This window comes from Chaetomium fimeti (genome assembly GCF_033439085.1).
Source record: "Chaetomium fimeti strain CBS 168.71 chromosome Unknown B0H64scaffold_6, whole genome shotgun sequence".
In the NCBI taxonomy this organism is placed as follows: domain Eukaryota; kingdom Fungi; phylum Ascomycota; class Sordariomycetes; order Sordariales; family Chaetomiaceae; genus Chaetomium; species Chaetomium fimeti.
In genome coordinates this window covers 1,137,523-1,153,784 of record NW_026944334.1, presented here as the reverse complement: position 1 = coordinate 1,153,784, position 16,262 = coordinate 1,137,523, and the positions used below count along the sequence as shown (strand labels likewise).

At 53.4% G+C, this 16,262-nt stretch overlaps 3 protein-coding genes and 1 non-coding gene across 4 annotated transcripts; 1 reads left to right on the top strand and 3 right to left on the bottom strand.

Annotated features, from left to right (window-relative positions):
- Positions 1-1,070: 1,070 nt before the first annotated feature.
- On the top strand, positions 1,071-1,156 carry B0H64DRAFT_t130. Its single transcript has one exon. It is a non-coding gene; the product is annotated as a tRNA-Trp (tRNA).
- A 4,365-nt stretch (positions 1,157-5,521) lies between these two features.
- B0H64DRAFT_444481 (uncharacterized protein) lies at positions 5,522-6,419 on the bottom strand (the record flags this gene model as incomplete). The annotated part of the gene is made up of 2 exons (XM_062806787.1): positions 5,522-5,669; positions 6,217-6,419. 2 exons carry the CDS (start codon positions 6,417-6,419, stop codon positions 5,522-5,524), a joined length of 351 nt encoding a protein of 116 aa, XP_062656716.1.
- Positions 6,420-12,144: 5,725 nt separating this feature from the next.
- On the bottom strand, positions 12,145-13,326 carry B0H64DRAFT_207744 (uncharacterized protein). The gene is made up of 2 exons (XM_062799370.1): positions 13,049-13,326; positions 12,145-12,876 (listed from the first exon to the last, which is right to left on the bottom strand). Exons 1-2 carry the CDS (start codon positions 13,214-13,216, stop codon positions 12,283-12,285), a joined length of 762 nt encoding a protein of 253 aa, XP_062656715.1. The 5' UTR covers positions 13,217-13,326; the 3' UTR covers positions 12,145-12,282.
- Positions 13,327-13,877: 551 nt separating this feature from the next.
- Positions 13,878-15,257, bottom strand: B0H64DRAFT_207742 (uncharacterized protein). Its single transcript, XM_062799369.1, has one exon. The coding sequence runs from the start codon at positions 14,994-14,996 to the stop codon at positions 14,097-14,099; it is 900 nt and encodes a 299-aa protein (XP_062656714.1). The 5' UTR covers positions 14,997-15,257; the 3' UTR covers positions 13,878-14,096.
- Positions 15,258-16,262: the final 1,005 nt, after the last annotated feature.

Sequence of the window (16,262 nt, the reverse complement as noted above, 5' to 3'; positions counted from 1 at the left end):
ACCTCCCATCCAACCTAGCCAAATACCCACAAGCCAACCTAGCCAAATACCCATAAGCCAACCTAGCTAGACGGTCCTGTCAATTAACCAGATCATTCAATTCAAGAGCAGAGTAGGGAACTTACCGAAAGTGACGGGTAATTACGCTGTGGTTGTTCGGAGTTCAAAGTTCAAGGTTTTTGAAAAGACTTCGTCAGTTTCTCGGAAAAGATCACTCCTTTTATTTTCGGCCGCGTAGCTTGCAGGCTCTCAACAAAATTTCCTAGCTCTATTCTATCTTGAAGGCAAGTGCAAAGGTCGATACCATCGCGAACTCTATCCCGAACCCCGTCATGTAGAGGCACGGAATAACCGTAGTTCACTAAATAACTATAGCTTGCCAGTAATGATATGACCACTAACTCTATGCAAGCTATCGGTGAATTAACCGTACTATGGGCACTCGGGTCGCCTGACGGAAGGCTCGTGCGGACAGTTATGAACAACCGTAAACACGCTTTCATATCACCCTGTTACGATGGTACAGGTAACTGGTCAAATCTTGCTACTAGCGGCTCTCACCTCAGATCTCACAATGTAATCTACGCGTTGTTGGTGCTATGTCTTGCTCGTAAGTAGGCCATTAAACTCTTAGACCATCTATACCGCCACTTCACTTCGGCAATACACATAATGAGAGGATGAGTAAAGAGGTATGTATATATAGAGATTTAGAAACAATTCAAGAACCGGAATTCATATCTCTCGGAGAAAAGCGCACGGTCACAATGTAGGAAGAGTATACACAGTATATAACTCTAACTCTAGCTAGCATATAAGAGAAATAAAACAGCTAGCTAGTAAAGTAACTCTTCTCTACTGAAAATGACCAATCTAAATTATAAAGCTATATTATTTAGCTAGTCTCCCTCTCTCCTATTATGCTATTTCTAGTTCAAAAAGTTATTAGAGTTAAGATGCTTTCGGGAGAGGGTAGGGGTCCAAGAAAACATATTGTGGCAACTTTGGGATAATTCTGAACCCCAAAATATAATTTAAAACTTTCTAGAGTTAGTAATAAGCGAGTTCTCGGTCCTCTGGCGCAACGGCAGCGCGTTCGACTCCAGTTTACTGGTTAGCAATCGAAAGGTTATCCGTTCAAATCGGGTGGGGATCAAGGTTAATTTTTAGAGTTTCTTTTCTATTTTTAAACTTTTTTTTCTTACTCTACATCTTAAGAGGAACCTAGCTTTAAATCCTAATCTTATTAACAAGCATACTCATTATCAAGCAATGTCCAATACCTATTATTACTGAGAGTAACTAAACTTAATTAAGTTTTTTTCTTTTTTTTCTTTTTCTTTTTCTTTTCCCCTTCCTTTTTCTTTTTCTTCTTCTGTTTCTTTTTCTTTTTCTGTCCTTTTTCCTTTTCTCTTCTTTTACCTTTGCTTTCTTATTTCCTCTTACTTATCCCTCCTTCCTCTTCTCTTCACAATTCACCTCTTTTATCCTCTTTCTCCACTATTCTTTCCTCTTTTTTTCTTTACTATCCTTTCTTCCCTTTTTTTACCCTTTCCTTCCCTTTTTCCTTCCCACCCTTTTTACCCTGGGTTCCTTCTTATTACACTACTTCAGCAACTATACACCCCCCCCACCATCCCTATCTCACCATATTACTATTGACGAAGGTTTCGTTAACCTAAGAGCCCAGCCACTTTCACAATAAAAAACAAACGAAGAAAATCTCATAGAGTACATACCTAGGATAGTACTACTCATCAATAACTACAGGTCTCACCTAACCGCGGTGCGGTTAGGTGAGACCTGGTTACTTACAAATACTGACTACTCGCCGCTGTTGACGGGCTAGGTTAGGAATGGCCGTCGCTATGTAACAAAGACACCTAGAGTATAACTTCTTCTAAACAATGGGCGAATATTCTAGTTTTGAAGCATTTATTACCTCTCATCTCTCTTGTGGTCGTGGAGCCCGTGGGATACGTTAGAGATAACAAGGAAGGAGCGATCTCTCGTGTGTGCAATAGGCAGGTGTTGAACCTAATTACCTAATTACCACCCGATTTGAACGGATAACCTTTCGATTGCTAACCAGTAAACTGGAGTCGAACGCGCTGCTTGCTCAAGTTACCCATGGCAGAGCGCTGGACCCATTCGATTAAAAGTACCTGAACCCCGTGTGCTGTAACCACTGAATTCGGAAGCCCACGAATTCCTCCGCAAAGGTACCTAGCGGCCTAGGAACTCCGCCAGAGAAAGGGACCATAATGAAAGCCAGCCGGGCACCCGACTGTTGGTGCTCGCATTGAATAAGGTACCTAGTAGGGACTCTCTTCCCTCATCAAGAGACCGGATCCTCCCCGACCGTCAGTAGGTGGTCCCCACTTGCTTCACATGGGTTGCTGCCTCCCTCGGGGGTTCTTTCCCTGGGAACCAGACCTGCCCGTGAGGAAGGAGCTGGGTTCGTAGGGGGCACACGTTGCGAGAACCTGGCAGCAGGATGGGCAACACATCAACATTCCTCCCTATGGATAATTGTCAAGAGCATGAAATAGATGCCCACCGTCTTTTAAAATCATATTAATGTCTTAGGACTTGGAAATGGAGATAACAGACTGTACTGTGGACTCGGTGGCTCCTTAGGTTAGTATTACAACAGCCGTGCATCTTGACAGAGGATCAATCAAAGTCCAAGAGCATGACAGCACATGTACTCTCAGATTATCTTGAAGTAACATATTTTACACACGGCATTCAAGCTGCTATCTCGCAGGGAACCAGGAAGCTGGAGATTTGGTAGTTCGACAGTGTGCCTCCCTGTGCTGTGGTGTCCATGATTCCAGGCTCTCAGGCCGCCAGGCAGCCAGACGCGAGAATTTTGCTAAGTTAACTCGGCCCGCCTTCCCACTTCTCTCCTCCTTTCTCTTTTCTTTCCTCGGCCTTCGTTGACGTTCACGTAAGTTCGCATGCGCGCTGATATACCGACATTGCCATCCTGATCTTGAGAGTATAAATACTGACTACTAATCGGCTACGTAGAAATTATTCAAACTTTACCAACGACCGCCGTAAGTTTCCCGTCATCCACGTCGTGGATCCTGCACATTTCTTGTCGTTTTTGCACCCGTTGTTTGACTTGGACTTGACCGTTGGCTTTTAATCATCCGGGCCCCTGGGCTTTGCAACGACGTCCGATTACTACAGCGCTCCTTGTGTTCTCTCTCCTTGATGTTCATGCTAATAGATCCTGAAGAAAATGACTCCAAAGACTGTCTCGCTCCCGGGCCGAGCCCCGGCCGCCACCACCGTCCCCGCCGAGTCCCCGGCCGTCCCCCCCGCCGCCACCACCCCTGGCGCCGCCGCCGCCCTGGCTGAGTCCCCGGCTGCCTCCCCGGCTGCCACCACCACCCCCGGCGCCACCACCGCCCCCGCCAAAACCCCGGCCCCTGCCCGCGCCGCCAAAGCCCCGGCCGCGGCCCCCCAACCCCCCCGGGTCCCAGTCCCGGTTGGTAAGCAGAATAACCAGCGAGCTACTAAGGTGACGGGAGCTGACTAGTATGTGCTTAGTCACCTTCGAAGCCGCCGACGGCACGAAGGCCACCATGACCGGCGGGTCTAAATCGCAGCAGGGTGCCTTCCTGCGCAGTGCGTTCCGGGCCGCCCAGGGTCCGCGGAAGAGAGTAAGTAGAACGCTTGTCAGCTTGATTTGTAACGAGGTTGAAGCTAACTATGTGCTAGCCTGCCGCCGAGGCCAAGGAGGAGGAGGAGGAGGAGGAGGAGGAGGAGGAGGAAGAGGAGGAGGAGGAGGAGGAGGAAGGGGTAAATCCCCATTTTACAAGTACGACTTAGCCGCCAGCTGACCATTCCCTGAAGAAGCCTCCCCCCAAGAAGAAGAAGAGGAGCGTAAGTTACCTAGGATTTAGCTCGGTGTGGGACTAGGTAACTAATATGAGACTACTAGGGGAATAAGAGAAGAACCGCCCGTGACAGGGCGCGTGCCAAGAGGCACGCGGAGGAGAAGAGAGCGGCGGCGGGCGGAGGAGAGGGTGGGGGGGAGAAGGAGGGGGAGGTGGTGGTGAAGGAGGAGGAGGAGGTGGTGAAGGGGGAGGGGGAGGGGGAGGACGTGGAGGTGAAGGTGAAGATTGAAAATTAGACCATAATATTACCTACCTCTACACCCAACGACCGGAAACCTTGCATCGACACAAGCCCCTCAACAAACGACAGCCCCTTTCCCCCCAACCTCGATGATGCCCTCCCTCGGATAGCCACCCAATCTACATATCCCCCCTTTCAGTGTCAGAGAAGACACCAGAGACGAACGGCACAGACCAGACCAAACCACAGACCAAAACCACAACCCCCATCACATCGCACCGGCACTCCCGGAGCAGCCCAGCCCAACCCAGCCCAGCCCAGCCAACTATGATTACCAACCAACCAACCTACCCATCACCCAGCACAGCACAGCACAGCACCCGCGTCACATCGAGGTTCGTCGCCCCGACCGATGCGAAATATCTCGGACTTTTCGTTCCCCATCCCATCAACTACTGGCGTGCATCCGTGCCGCATCCCTGTGCCACGGCCGGTCGTCTGAGCTGCGGCCGGGCCGGGGGGGGAGTGGCCGCTATCGTGGGGGCCATCTCGCAGATCTGTCCGTGTTTTTTTTGGTTTTTTATGTCGGGGCCATACGGTGGCCGGCTGGCCGCTGGGGGCCGGGAGGGCGGGCCGGATGGGATGGGATGGGTTGGGGATGGGTTGTGTGCTAAATTGGGGTGGGTGATGGAGATGGTGCGACGGTGGTGGTATTTTTTTGATGCTTGGGCTGTGGTGGTGGGCGTTGTTGGCGCGGTTGGTGTGGGCTCAGCCTCGTTGAGCTGGAACTGCAAAGTTGCTGTTTTTGGGTTGAGCTGGGCTCAGCCGGCCAGCCCTACCTGCCGTGCCGTAACTCTGATTTTGAAACCCGTTCAGGCCGGTTTGGCCCCTTGTTGCGGGGTGCAGGCGGTGGAATGGCAATCTGTTGCAGTTTCTTCTGTGAGTTGTTGTTGTTGCTGCACCGCTTGATATCTGATCGTGCGTACCCTTTCGATGCCATACGGTATCTTTCCGTCTCGGTCTCTTCGATCCCTTCCTCATCTTCAGCTGCGGTAATCAGCTCGGCTAGGGCGCTTAACTCCTGCAAGCGCAATTGGGTCGAGTACAAGACAAACACACGCCGGCCCGCAGGGTTCACAGTGCATATCGAAAATGAGGCTCGCGGACCGGCCGCGAGGGCGTGGCACGGCAGCTCTGCATGTGTTTCGGCACTCCCCTGCGGGTGTGGCGGGTGCTCCGGGTGCTGCTGGGGGCTGCTTGATTGGCCATTTCCGGATTCGGCAAGTTGCTGTCGCTGCGTATGTCCCTCCAGTAAAAGGTCCCACCACCAACTCACCCAGTGGTGATGATGGTCCTCTCTCCGGCAAGTCCGGTCCTATCACTTAGATTAACTTCCATCCTTATGGCATCACAGGATTAATTTCTCCTAGAAGAAAAGCGCCGAGTAAGACCCGGAGACCTCCGGGCCGGCCTCCGGAATCCGGAATTGCGGGACCCACCTCCCCCGGATGACGCGGATCCACCGTTCGCGGGGCGGCGCCGCAAACTTTGTTGGTCCTGGCTGAGATGCAAACCTGCAACGCGATGAGCGGCGGGTTGGCGGGAGGATCAGGCGCAGAACCGTGTCATTATCGGCATCCGATAAGGATTTCGTACGTCAAGCGCATCAACGGACGGGGGAGAGGTCAACGGAGAGTGAAGGGTCTCGGATGAAATGAAATTCTATCTATCTATAACTAAAAGTATGCAACAAGAAGAGGAAGAAAATCATCTAACATGAATGCAATCCGCGGTCCCTCTATAGTGCAGTGATGCTGAAAAGTCTATCTATCGAACCCTCCTAAAGGTGTCCCTGAATATTCCCGACGCCCCATAACAAGTCGAGGAAAGACCAAACTCCCCCTGATGATCGCTATTCGGAGTGTCGCACTGATGGTGATACATTGGTGATGGCACATTGATAACGAAAGCCGGTATCCTGAGATGGATAATCAGAAAAGTGATGAGGCAGTGGGTTGTCGAGAAATTCGTACCGAGAAGTGATTGTACAAGCCGCGAGTTATCGAAGCGGCGGATGGTTTGCCGTGGTCAACCTGAGCGGTTGTGGCGGGCGGATGCTACTCGTAGTTGACGTATTTGAAGAGCTCCGAACACCTGGTGCAGAAACCCTCGCTGAAGACTTTGCAGACGCGGTCGCGGTCGTAGCGCTCGTCATAGACGCATGAGCCGTAGACGTGGCGCCGGTATATATCGCACGAGTATGCCATCTTCTGCAGCTCGCTGTGGCGACACTCGGAGAACTTGACTAACTCCCAGGTACACATGTTGAATAGGCCGCTCCGGATGGAGTATCTCGCTAGTAACCCAAGGATGAGACTAGATTACGGCGGTGGGGTTGGCTGATATAAAAGGCTAGGCTCTCGAAGAAGTGAGGTGCGTGTATATGATGATGTACAGATCTCTCTGTCAGTGATCTGTGGGGTGGTTGCTGTGTTGTCTTGTATCGGAAGGGAGTGTCTTAGGTCGAGGATAGAGATTCTTTATATACAAACATCAACGTGAATAGATCTCCTCTGACTCAGGGGCGAAGTCGTAGGGTGCCTTGACCCCAAGTATGGCGGAGACTCGCCGATGACCAACTCGTCGACATACCGAAAGTGATCGAGGCAAGGCACAGACTCAACCAACAGGTGATTCTTTCCAAGTTGCTGGTGGCCGCCTTCGAGGCCGGGCATACAGCAACGCCCCCAGTTAATAGATGGAAACCAAACCGTTGGGTTCGGAGTGGCAGGGGGGTGGGCGAGGGAGGGAGAATTCCGCCTCAATACACCCCCCAATAGCACTCCTCAAGCCAGAGAGAGTATGGCACGGTACACAGTTACTCGACTTACATGACACCGTCTCAACCCACAGACATGTGCAAGGGGGTGGTGGGGAACCCCCTGTGTTACGGGAATAAAGGTTCAGTCCCGCTCTCCTGCGGCGGGAAGCAGGGGGCGGCGGCGGGGGCGGTGCGCCGTTGGAGCTTGGCTCAGTGCTTGGGACGAAGGAACAAGAAGCTTGGATGAATGTTTTTTTTTGCAGCCAAGCATCGATTGACAGAACTGTGCTTGTTGGCCTGGACCGGGTAGCCTGCGCCGTGCGTCGATTGGCCAACCGGATCATGGTTTTGTATGTACAGGTACCAAGGCGAACTGTGAGGTGGACTGCGGTAACGAATAAGCGCCGGCTTTGTGATTGGCGGGTTTCCGATTTTGTCCTTTCTCTCATCGTTCTCCCATGATCGTCGAGGAAATGAGGGAGGTGACGCAGCGCAGATACGGTTCATCATTGGCAGGCGGGTTCCTCGGTCAATATCGAACTCATATCACCGTCGCCCTATGGTTTGCGGCCATAGCTTGCACCTGCCTTGCAGCCCCTTTTCCTTGTGACCTCAGTCTCTTTCTAGCGGCCGCCGGTGACTGTCGCCTTGGGCTTGAGGCACCCAGTGATACCCACCTAGGTATGTACAGTGCACCCGCACCGCCTTGTCCAGGTGCCTCGGACAGGAATTGGCCAATGCCTCACCGTCCTCGAGCTCCATGCTACGACCCTGTCGTCGATCGTCCCATGTTCAGCCCTACGGCCTGTGACCATGTGGTAACACGTACCCACAACCTAAGGTACCTCCCTACCTAGGTAGAACAAGGGGCAGCCGAAACGCGGGTGCTGCTCTCCGCAATTCTTTTTCAAACTTGCTCAAGCCATGTGCCATTGGACGTCACCGTGCTCTGTCCATCCGATGTAATAGGAGCCGCATCATTCAAACATGGCTTGCTCCAGCACCCAAGTCACTGACTCAATTCTCGACTCGCTCGAGCTTCGGGGTTGACCGATGCATCCGAGTCTGGTCTCACATGACCTCAACCTCGACCCCGACCTCGACCTCAGATGACCCTACGGTCAGCAGTCTCGCCAAATCCAAGTCAAGGACCTCCTGTCCATGTCTCTACATTCTGGCCGGGGTCTTGAAGAGCACCCGAGACACTGTGGACCCTGTTGGCTTCCTTGCATCCCAAAATCGCTTGACTCGGGCTGTGTCCGGGTCTATCCAAGCCACGGCGGTGCCACCCTCAAGAGTGTGCAGAATCGCCGCTTTTTTTTTGGTGTTGGAGACCCGAACCGTCTAAGCCCGGGTCCCGGGGGCCGCCGGGCCAGTTTCGGCCGCAGACGTGGCTGTGTACTTCACTTTGCGAGACAGAAAACAATCGGATCAGCTCCCTCCATTATTAGCATTGTTTTCAATAAGTCTCCGGCTCGTGCAGCAAGATGCACAAAATGAATATCATCCGGGCTGTAACTAGCTGTGAACAGTCATTCGGTGCATGTGGTGTTGGCGGCCGACCTTGACGGACACAAGCCGCCCCTGGATTGGATTGGCCCGTTAAACGCCAAGTACCAGAACCAACCAGAGCGTGACCATGCAGGTGCAACTGTTGGTGATTTGTGATCGGGATGAGGACACTAAGGTGGTAGTAAAGGGGACAGTCATTAGGCAGACCTAGGCAGCTCTGAGGCAGCTCTCTGGCCTCTCAGGTTCGTCTGGTCCGCCGTTCACTCTCCCTCTCGCAGACTCCACTGATTCGACTACATCATCTGTGACTGTCCATATCAGGCAACTTTCCAGAAGCACACAAACATTCTCAAACCGTGGTGGCGCCCTGTATCACTTGGGCAAGGCCAATCACGACTGGCCCGTCTTGACGTATTGCAGATCATCTCGTCCTCACGCTTGCGTCCAAGATATCTACCTACAGGTAATTATGCCGGTTCCAGGGGCTTCGTTCCGGTCGAGACGGTAGTAGTCGAAGATGCCGATAAGGTCCTGCAGGGCAATATGTGAGATTCGGTAACGGATGTGGACGCTAGAGGATTTCGGGAGTGCGGCACGTCAAAGATACCTTACCTACCCATGAGTCGTGACAAGATCCGCATTCCACTATTTCCATGGGACAATAGACACCTCGCTATTGCTAACCGCCGTCTCGACACATCCAAGTAGGGGCGGGGGGCGAGGCACCCGAAGCTGAACCGGAACGCAATATTACATGCTGCTCACCTTGAGAACCCCAAGCTCGACAGAGAAAGCAGGTTGGAGTTCCAACAGCAGGTCGCAGCCACCATGCTCCCTCCGACTTCCAAACCCTTCCCCATCTCCTCGTGATCCCCCCTCTCACTACCTGTATTAGTACCCGCCCCATGCTCAACAATCCCGCTACCAATGGCCCACCCTCCGCTCCGTTACCCACCTGATCCTGGCGCCCTGACAGCTAGCATCATCCCAACTCCACCACCCCACCATCTTCTGCCATTCTACGTACCTGGGTAGGTAGTTGGTAGTTTACCTAGATAGGTACGCCGACCCAGGACATCGCCCCGCTCGGCGTGGTAAATTCGTACCGGATGGTGTGGGTTTGACTTCAGGGGGCTGGGGAGAGACGCTGGTAGAAATGTACGAAATCAGGGCGTGTTCAACTCATCTCTCAGTTTTCCATTCACCACAATATATTCCGTCCTTTTTCCTCTTTTCTTTTCCTCTTTTTCTTTTCCTCTTTTCCTTTTCTTCTTTTCCTTTTCTTCTTTTCCTTTTCTTCTTTTCATTTTCCTCTTTTTCTTTTCCTCTTTTCCTTTACCTTGATCTACTCGGATACCCAAGCCCTGCTCTTTAGCATCTAAAATCAAAAGGCGGCTATAACGTGGTCAACCCGTTACACCTGTCCCCATTCTTCACGAGAGGAGACGCCGCCCAATAGCGCGTACATCATCATCCCATCCTAAGAGGGCAATGAGGACCTCACCTGATCTCTATCTTCAACGCTTGTATTCCCTCCCTCGAGCTTTTATTGAGGTGTCGATGTGGATTAGCAGACAGTGAAACCTGTCGTCTCGTCACGGTCCTTTAACATATTGACCATCCGCTAATTATGCGGAATCACAGGCCGCGGAAGGGTGCCTTAACTCTCCAGACCCCTATTTGTGCTCAGTATGAACCACACTATTAACAAAAGTATTATTCACCATTCCAAGAGAAGGAGTGCGCCATCACCTCGCACTGTTTCGATCCCGGTCTGTTATTAACTATCAAGGTACATACATCTTTCCTCCGCTTGAAGAGAGCTGGTGGTATTGTGGTGCTTCATGACTCGTCAAATACAATTACCTATCTAAGGCTGACAGCTTATGTATTGATAGTCGAGCGTTGGAGCCGAGTGATTGGGCATTGGGGCTGAATGTCCTTGTGAAGGTGTTGCTGACCAGCACCTTGGTCCTCTTAGTATTTCACTCTTACTCCCTACAGCCCTGTTTCCGACCATCTCTAGTGGTGTAGGGTCTCCGGGACTGGCAAACACAACGCTTTTTCCGTTATAGATAACAGATTCCTAGCAAGACATCAGAAAAGCTTCAAGGATCTTTGAACTTCTCACTGATGTATGTTAGTTCACATCTAGCACGCAGGTATCAATTAGGTGTTTGTCTGTGGTTGATCTTCTTCGGTCCCATTGACGATCATGTCGTCCAAGCCGAGAAGAAAGCGCATCAATTGACGTATTTCCTCATTGTCTTCCCTTGTCTGATATCCGTATCGGAAAAGGTATATGTAAGGAGGAGTTTCTCTGCCTGCGAGGGGGGCAGGCCGAAGTAACGTCGGAGGGCGAACTTCCAATTATCGACAGACTGCTTCAGCCAGTCTCGGTCTTCTTCCTAGAGCTGGGCGATATACTATTGTTGTACTGAACCGTATAACAGGGTTTTAAGGTCTTATCTGATGATCTCGGTCTTTACTAGGATATCGTAATAATTTGAGATAGCGTTAATAAACAACTTAACGTCTTTATAAACAGTATAACCCCCCTAGTCGATACAGGCCTCGTCACTCTAGGTCTCTATATCCGGGTTAAATTATCCGATCATAGAGATTTTCCATCTATAGGTTAACTAGGTATATCCAAACCTCTCGACTGCAGTTGTTCCGGCGTTAAAGAGTCGTTCCGCGGGCTGAGCGACTCTGTCCAAGGCGTTAGCGAGGCATCAGGCGTCCGAAGTCCGCAGCGTCGACGGTTCCGGCGGGGCGAGGGTCCGGAGTAGCCTCATCCTCGACGATAACTGGTAACGGCCTGGTCGTCCGGTCAGCCGGTGGCCGTGTGGTGTTACCGCTGTATTCGCCTGCCATCGGACCGCTGCGGAAGAATTGCCCTGCTCCAACATCTGCAGCCAATACTCGGAGCGGTTCCGCCACCCGGCTGGTTGATTGTTGTCGTCCTGTTGGCTGGTTGCCGGCTGTCGTGCGGTATTCCTACTTTCTTTTGTGCCTCACTGTAGCTCATTTTTGCCCTGTCTTCTTTGCCTTTTCTTTCCCCTCCCTCAACTGCTATCTCCCCACGCCAAGTCTTTCCAAGTCTTTCTGGGACCTCACCATCGTTTCCCCATCAAACCTCGGACTTTTACCATGATGTCAAAAATGACCGACCACCAACAAGGGTTTGACTGGACGAACATGATGTCAACAGCGACTTGGAACATGTGCACTCGGGATCTATCATGATAGGGTCGTGGCCGCGCACCGGGATGCCTAAGCGACCGAGACTACTGGTCACCGGTGAGCTCGAGATGCGACCTTCTCCCCCTGGCGTACCGCCGCTAGGGGAAGGATCGATGCGCGCTGAAACCGGTGAAGCCCAGCGACCGGGCTTCTGTCGCCGACAAGGGGGGCGGCAGGAATTCGGAGAATTCTGGCCTTTTGGGCACACATCCTCTTTCCCATCTTGGTTCAGGCCGGAGCGATACTGGTTATTTGGAATGGGACTTTGCGACCGCGGCCGTTTCGTGCAGAGGAAGCGGCCCAACGAAACAGCGCGCAACCGTCGGGGATGAGATTTAGCCGGCCTTGACCTGCCGCCGGATAAAGCGGGGATACCACGTTAACCCCAGGGCCGATCAAGGCCGACACCATGGAACTACCGGTTCGAGGTGCTGGCGCGGGGAGACGGCTGCCATGCCTGGCACAGACATCGTCACGTTTACAATGATCACGATGATGCTGTCTGGGCGAGACCAACTATGGTGATCTCTCGCTGGGGTTGAACCCCTCGCCGCAAAGTGACGGACGGTTTGACAAGGGGCAGTTCACAGGATCAAGTCATCTGGTCCTCACTCCAGGGGAAACAGAGACAGAAGGCAACCCACGGGAGCATCGAGTCCCAGACTCCGGGGTGGAGGCTCCACAACCGTGGCAACACCGACCTCGCATCCCGGGGCCATGGAACGTTGTGTGCTTGCTGAGTGGTTGTTTATTAGTGTAGCAAAAGGCAGCCGTTGAAAGACAGGGCCCAACCCGATGGGGGGCTCGTCTGGAATGCGAGGTCTGCAACAAGAGGAAGCGACGCGGAGCCGCAGGCGGCTGGAGGCGAACCAGCGTGGCGGGACCGCGACCGTCGTATCGGGAGGGTTTTGAAACAAGATCCTCGTGCCCAGAAACCTTTTGCGGTAGCGTTGTTGTCGATTTTGGCTGTGCGAACCCGCTGATTGACGCGCAAGCTGGCTACGATGTTCAAGAGGTTGGCGATAAACTCCGCGGCCAACACTGAATGCGCCGCTCCGTAACTCAAGCGCGACCACACGCATCATCGGCTTTGCCGCAGAGGGGAGTGAGAAGGTTGGGCTTCCTTGGTGCTTGCGAGTAACAGTCGGTGGATTTGATCGATATTGCTTCGGACTGCTCGCTGGATCCAATCTCCGTCGGACCTATGTGGAGTTGGGTTTGCGAGCCTCTGGAAGTGTGACCGAAGTGCCTCTGCCTGCCGCCCACCCGCCGCAAGACCGGCATTGGCATTGCCGAACTCGACAGTCGACTATCGGCGGGCCGGCGAATTTGCGGATCCTTCGCGTGGACGGGACGAGGAAAAGAAAATCTCACCTCGCGCCTCGCCAACCCACAGCTCGGGTAGCGAACAAGCCAACGGTCGAGTGCGAAGAATAGGCATCGACATTGTCTCGCCTCACTTCTCGCCAGAATATTCTCCGACCTTCCTAAAGCGCATGTCCAGGTGGAATACCGACTTGGCCAGACGCCCTTGGCCTTCATGGCAATCCCTCATTGCAGATCCTCACGTGCTGAGCCCCTGACACGGCCAAACCATTGGCTCTCGCATTGTGAGAGAGAAACATTTTGCCCGCGCTCGGCCTGGCCAAATTCCCAAACGGGCGACAAGTTCAGCAGCATGCTCCGATGCACGTCCATTCAGAAAGGGTAAAATGGCTAGAATTGGGAATGAAGTCCTGAGAACGCGGGCTTTTCCGTCAATATGCGTGTGATCGATGTTGAAATGAGCCGAAAAGAGTTGAGGGAAATGGTGAAAATCGAACAGTTTGCGGCCTCGTCGTCCAATGTCGCCAATGCCCTGCGATTTGGATTTCTCCTGCGTTCTGGAGGTTGGAGGTTGTGGTGGATCATGGCTTGGGACATGAACCCCTGTGTTTCTCGGCGGGGAACGCGACGGAGCTGGCTCCGGCAGGGGGTAAAATAGGGTCGTCATTGGCCGGCTACCTCCGGTGGCGACCCCGGTTTCCATTTCCATCTGGGGGAATGGGATGGCACGGATGGCTTCAATGTTGTGACCGTTTCTGCGAGACAAAGGGACGATCTCGCTTCTCCAAGGATGAAAACGCCGTATGTTGGGGGACCCCCTCGATGATTCCGCCTTCACTCACCAAGACATGCTGTCGGAATGCTCGTCCCATGCCGCGTGCTGCTTGATTGCTTTTGCGTCGGATGCTGCCCTGGCGCGCATGCGTGATGCGACGATCGACGGCTCGTCCTTGCGCGGCGGTAACTCCGGATCTATGCAGAGGCATGTCCAGGCGTGGCCGGTTTCTCTTTTCTTTTGCTGGTCACCCACGCGGCCGTTCCTGGGGGAGAGGAACGGTTTGGGATTGGTTCTCATGCAAGCAGCTGAATACGTTCCCTATGCAAGAAACACAAAGGAGAAAGAGGGAACAGGGGAAAATGGGAAGGCGTTTTCAAAATCCCAGGACTCATTTGCATCCCCGCGTGGTTCTGGTGAAGGGGGATGACAGTGATGTCGGGGCTGCGTGCCGCGCCAGCCCACCACCAGAGCGGCGTCTGGGGGACTTTCAGCTGGGTCCGCCGCGATTGGCCACCCGTTCAGTTGGCGCCTGCGGCGGTCAGCCCCGAAACAACCATGGGGCGTTCCCCACTGCATGAGACTCCCCCTCAACTTCATCGATCCTACCACCAACGGGGACATCATTCTTGCCGTAAACCCCGGGTTTGCCAAAAAAGCACTAACCATGCCGTGCAGTCGTCTCCTGAAGTTCGCCTTCCGCAGTGGCGGTCCCGCCAGGACGGAACAGGTGTCGTGGGCCCCGCTGATCCCCCAGCCCTCAAGCCAGTATCTTGGCAACTTTGCCATTACCGGAGGGACTGCGTGATGTTCGACCAATAACCGCACCATCGGACGCAGTCTTCTTTGATCTTGCCGGGAGCTAGAGGGTACCGACAGCATGGATGCTTCCTTTCGCCGTCTGAGTGGCGTGACCGGAAGGGGAGGGTTCATTTCGGAGCCGAGTGAGCACGGAACTGATTCCGGACGCTGGCAAATGGGCATCCTCGCGCGGCCGTCGACATGCTTCTTTCTGGGTGACGGTAATACCTGGCTTGGTGACGAGCAGCTGAGTAACTCACTACCCTGAGTTGCGGGACGGCAACGGGCATGGTCAGCAAATGCCGTCTCGCGATTGCCGGTCGGATCGGGGGAGTTGAGACCCGGGCGTGCCGGGTTGGCTGAGTTGTCAAGCTCCGTCCAAGACGGCGTTGTGCCCCTGCCGCTAGCCACGCGGGGCATTGCACCCGCTTGGGTCTGAGTTATCCGAATTGTCTCAAGGGCGGCTGCGGGCCGATGGACTTTGGAACCAGAGGAGGAAGCTCTTGGACGATCTTTAAGGGTCGAGGCGTGTTTCTCACAAGCCACGCGTGAGCCACCAAATGCCTCGACGGCGCGAAGCAGAAGGACACAACAACCTGGAAGTCCATTGTATGTATTCCGTTATTGCGCCCTCGGCACCTGACTGGTGTAAAGCGGGCTGTGTGTCTGGGATGGGAACGAGCTGAACCTTTGAAACATTCGATCTAAAGTGTCTGGGTTTGTCGTGTGTAATCGGGGGAATGTTCGCCATTGGTACCTAGACGAAATCGCCGAGGTGTTATTGTTTGAGAAGAGGTGCCTCGGTGGCAACCTGGAAGTTCTTCTGGTGGTGCCTCTTCGAGCCTCTGCGGAGAAGCGGATCTTGCTTCTATCCTGAAACATTTTTATCTCGAAAGAAGAGGGGCAAAGGGCCGAAGGGCAGAACTCTAACTGCTAGTCACTGCTAGTGTCCTTGCCCGCGCATTGCCCTGAGGAAAAAAAGCCAATGGCCATCACAAGAAATCCAATTGCAAGACGTGAATCGAACCCCCTCCCCCCAGCGTTGTGGGCGCGGACTTGTGCCACTTTTGGAAGCTTCGGCGCTGCTTCGAAAGTGGAAACTGCAATCTCCTGATTTGGTGTGCCGGGTAAATGCTTGGAAGGCACTGATGGGGGCAAATTTCCACGTGTTCGAAGCTCCCCAAAAGGGAACAGCGGCCAGATCTGGCGTCCCACCAAGCCCACACTTGCCTTGCCGACCCGTTCGGCGACCCCACATCGAGACTCGCTTCTCCGGTAAGAGATGGATGCCGCAGTCTCTGCTCCGCGTCAAGCCGCATTTTATCGCTGGGATATGTGGGATTTGCGCCTTTTTTGTGTGAGAGAGGGTCGTGGACTCGGCCCGGTAGGAGAAAGAATTTTCTTTCGTCGTGGGGAATCTCTCGGCATCAGGCATCAAAGCGCATTCACCCCCTTCAGCACGGAGCACGGTGGCAGTGGCAGTGGCATTTCCAAAGGGCTCGAACGCCGAACGGTCCGGTGAAACGAGCGGTCCATGTGCTGTCTCGAATGGCCGACTTGGCGAGCGACGGCAGATCAGGTCGCTGGGCGGACAAAGCTTGTGTGCCCCGACACGACCGACTCGAGCTGGATTCCCTATCGAGTCGAGTCATGGACTGATGGCAGAAGCCAACAGAAGAAATTGGG

Excerpts from the sequence above, each read along its gene's own strand:
- B0H64DRAFT_207742 (XM_062799369.1), bottom strand. The coding sequence starts at position 14,996 with ATGCCCCGCGTGGCTAGCGGCAGGGGCACAACGCCGTCTTGGACGGAG.
- B0H64DRAFT_207744 (XM_062799370.1), bottom strand. The coding sequence starts at position 13,216 with ATGAAGGCCAAGGGCGTCTGGCCAAGTCGGTATTCCACCTGGACATGC. Across the intron at positions 12,877-13,048 it reads GTGGGTTGGCGAGGCGCGAG|GTCCGACGGAGATTGGATCC; the intron begins GTGAGATTTTCT and ends AACTCCACATAG.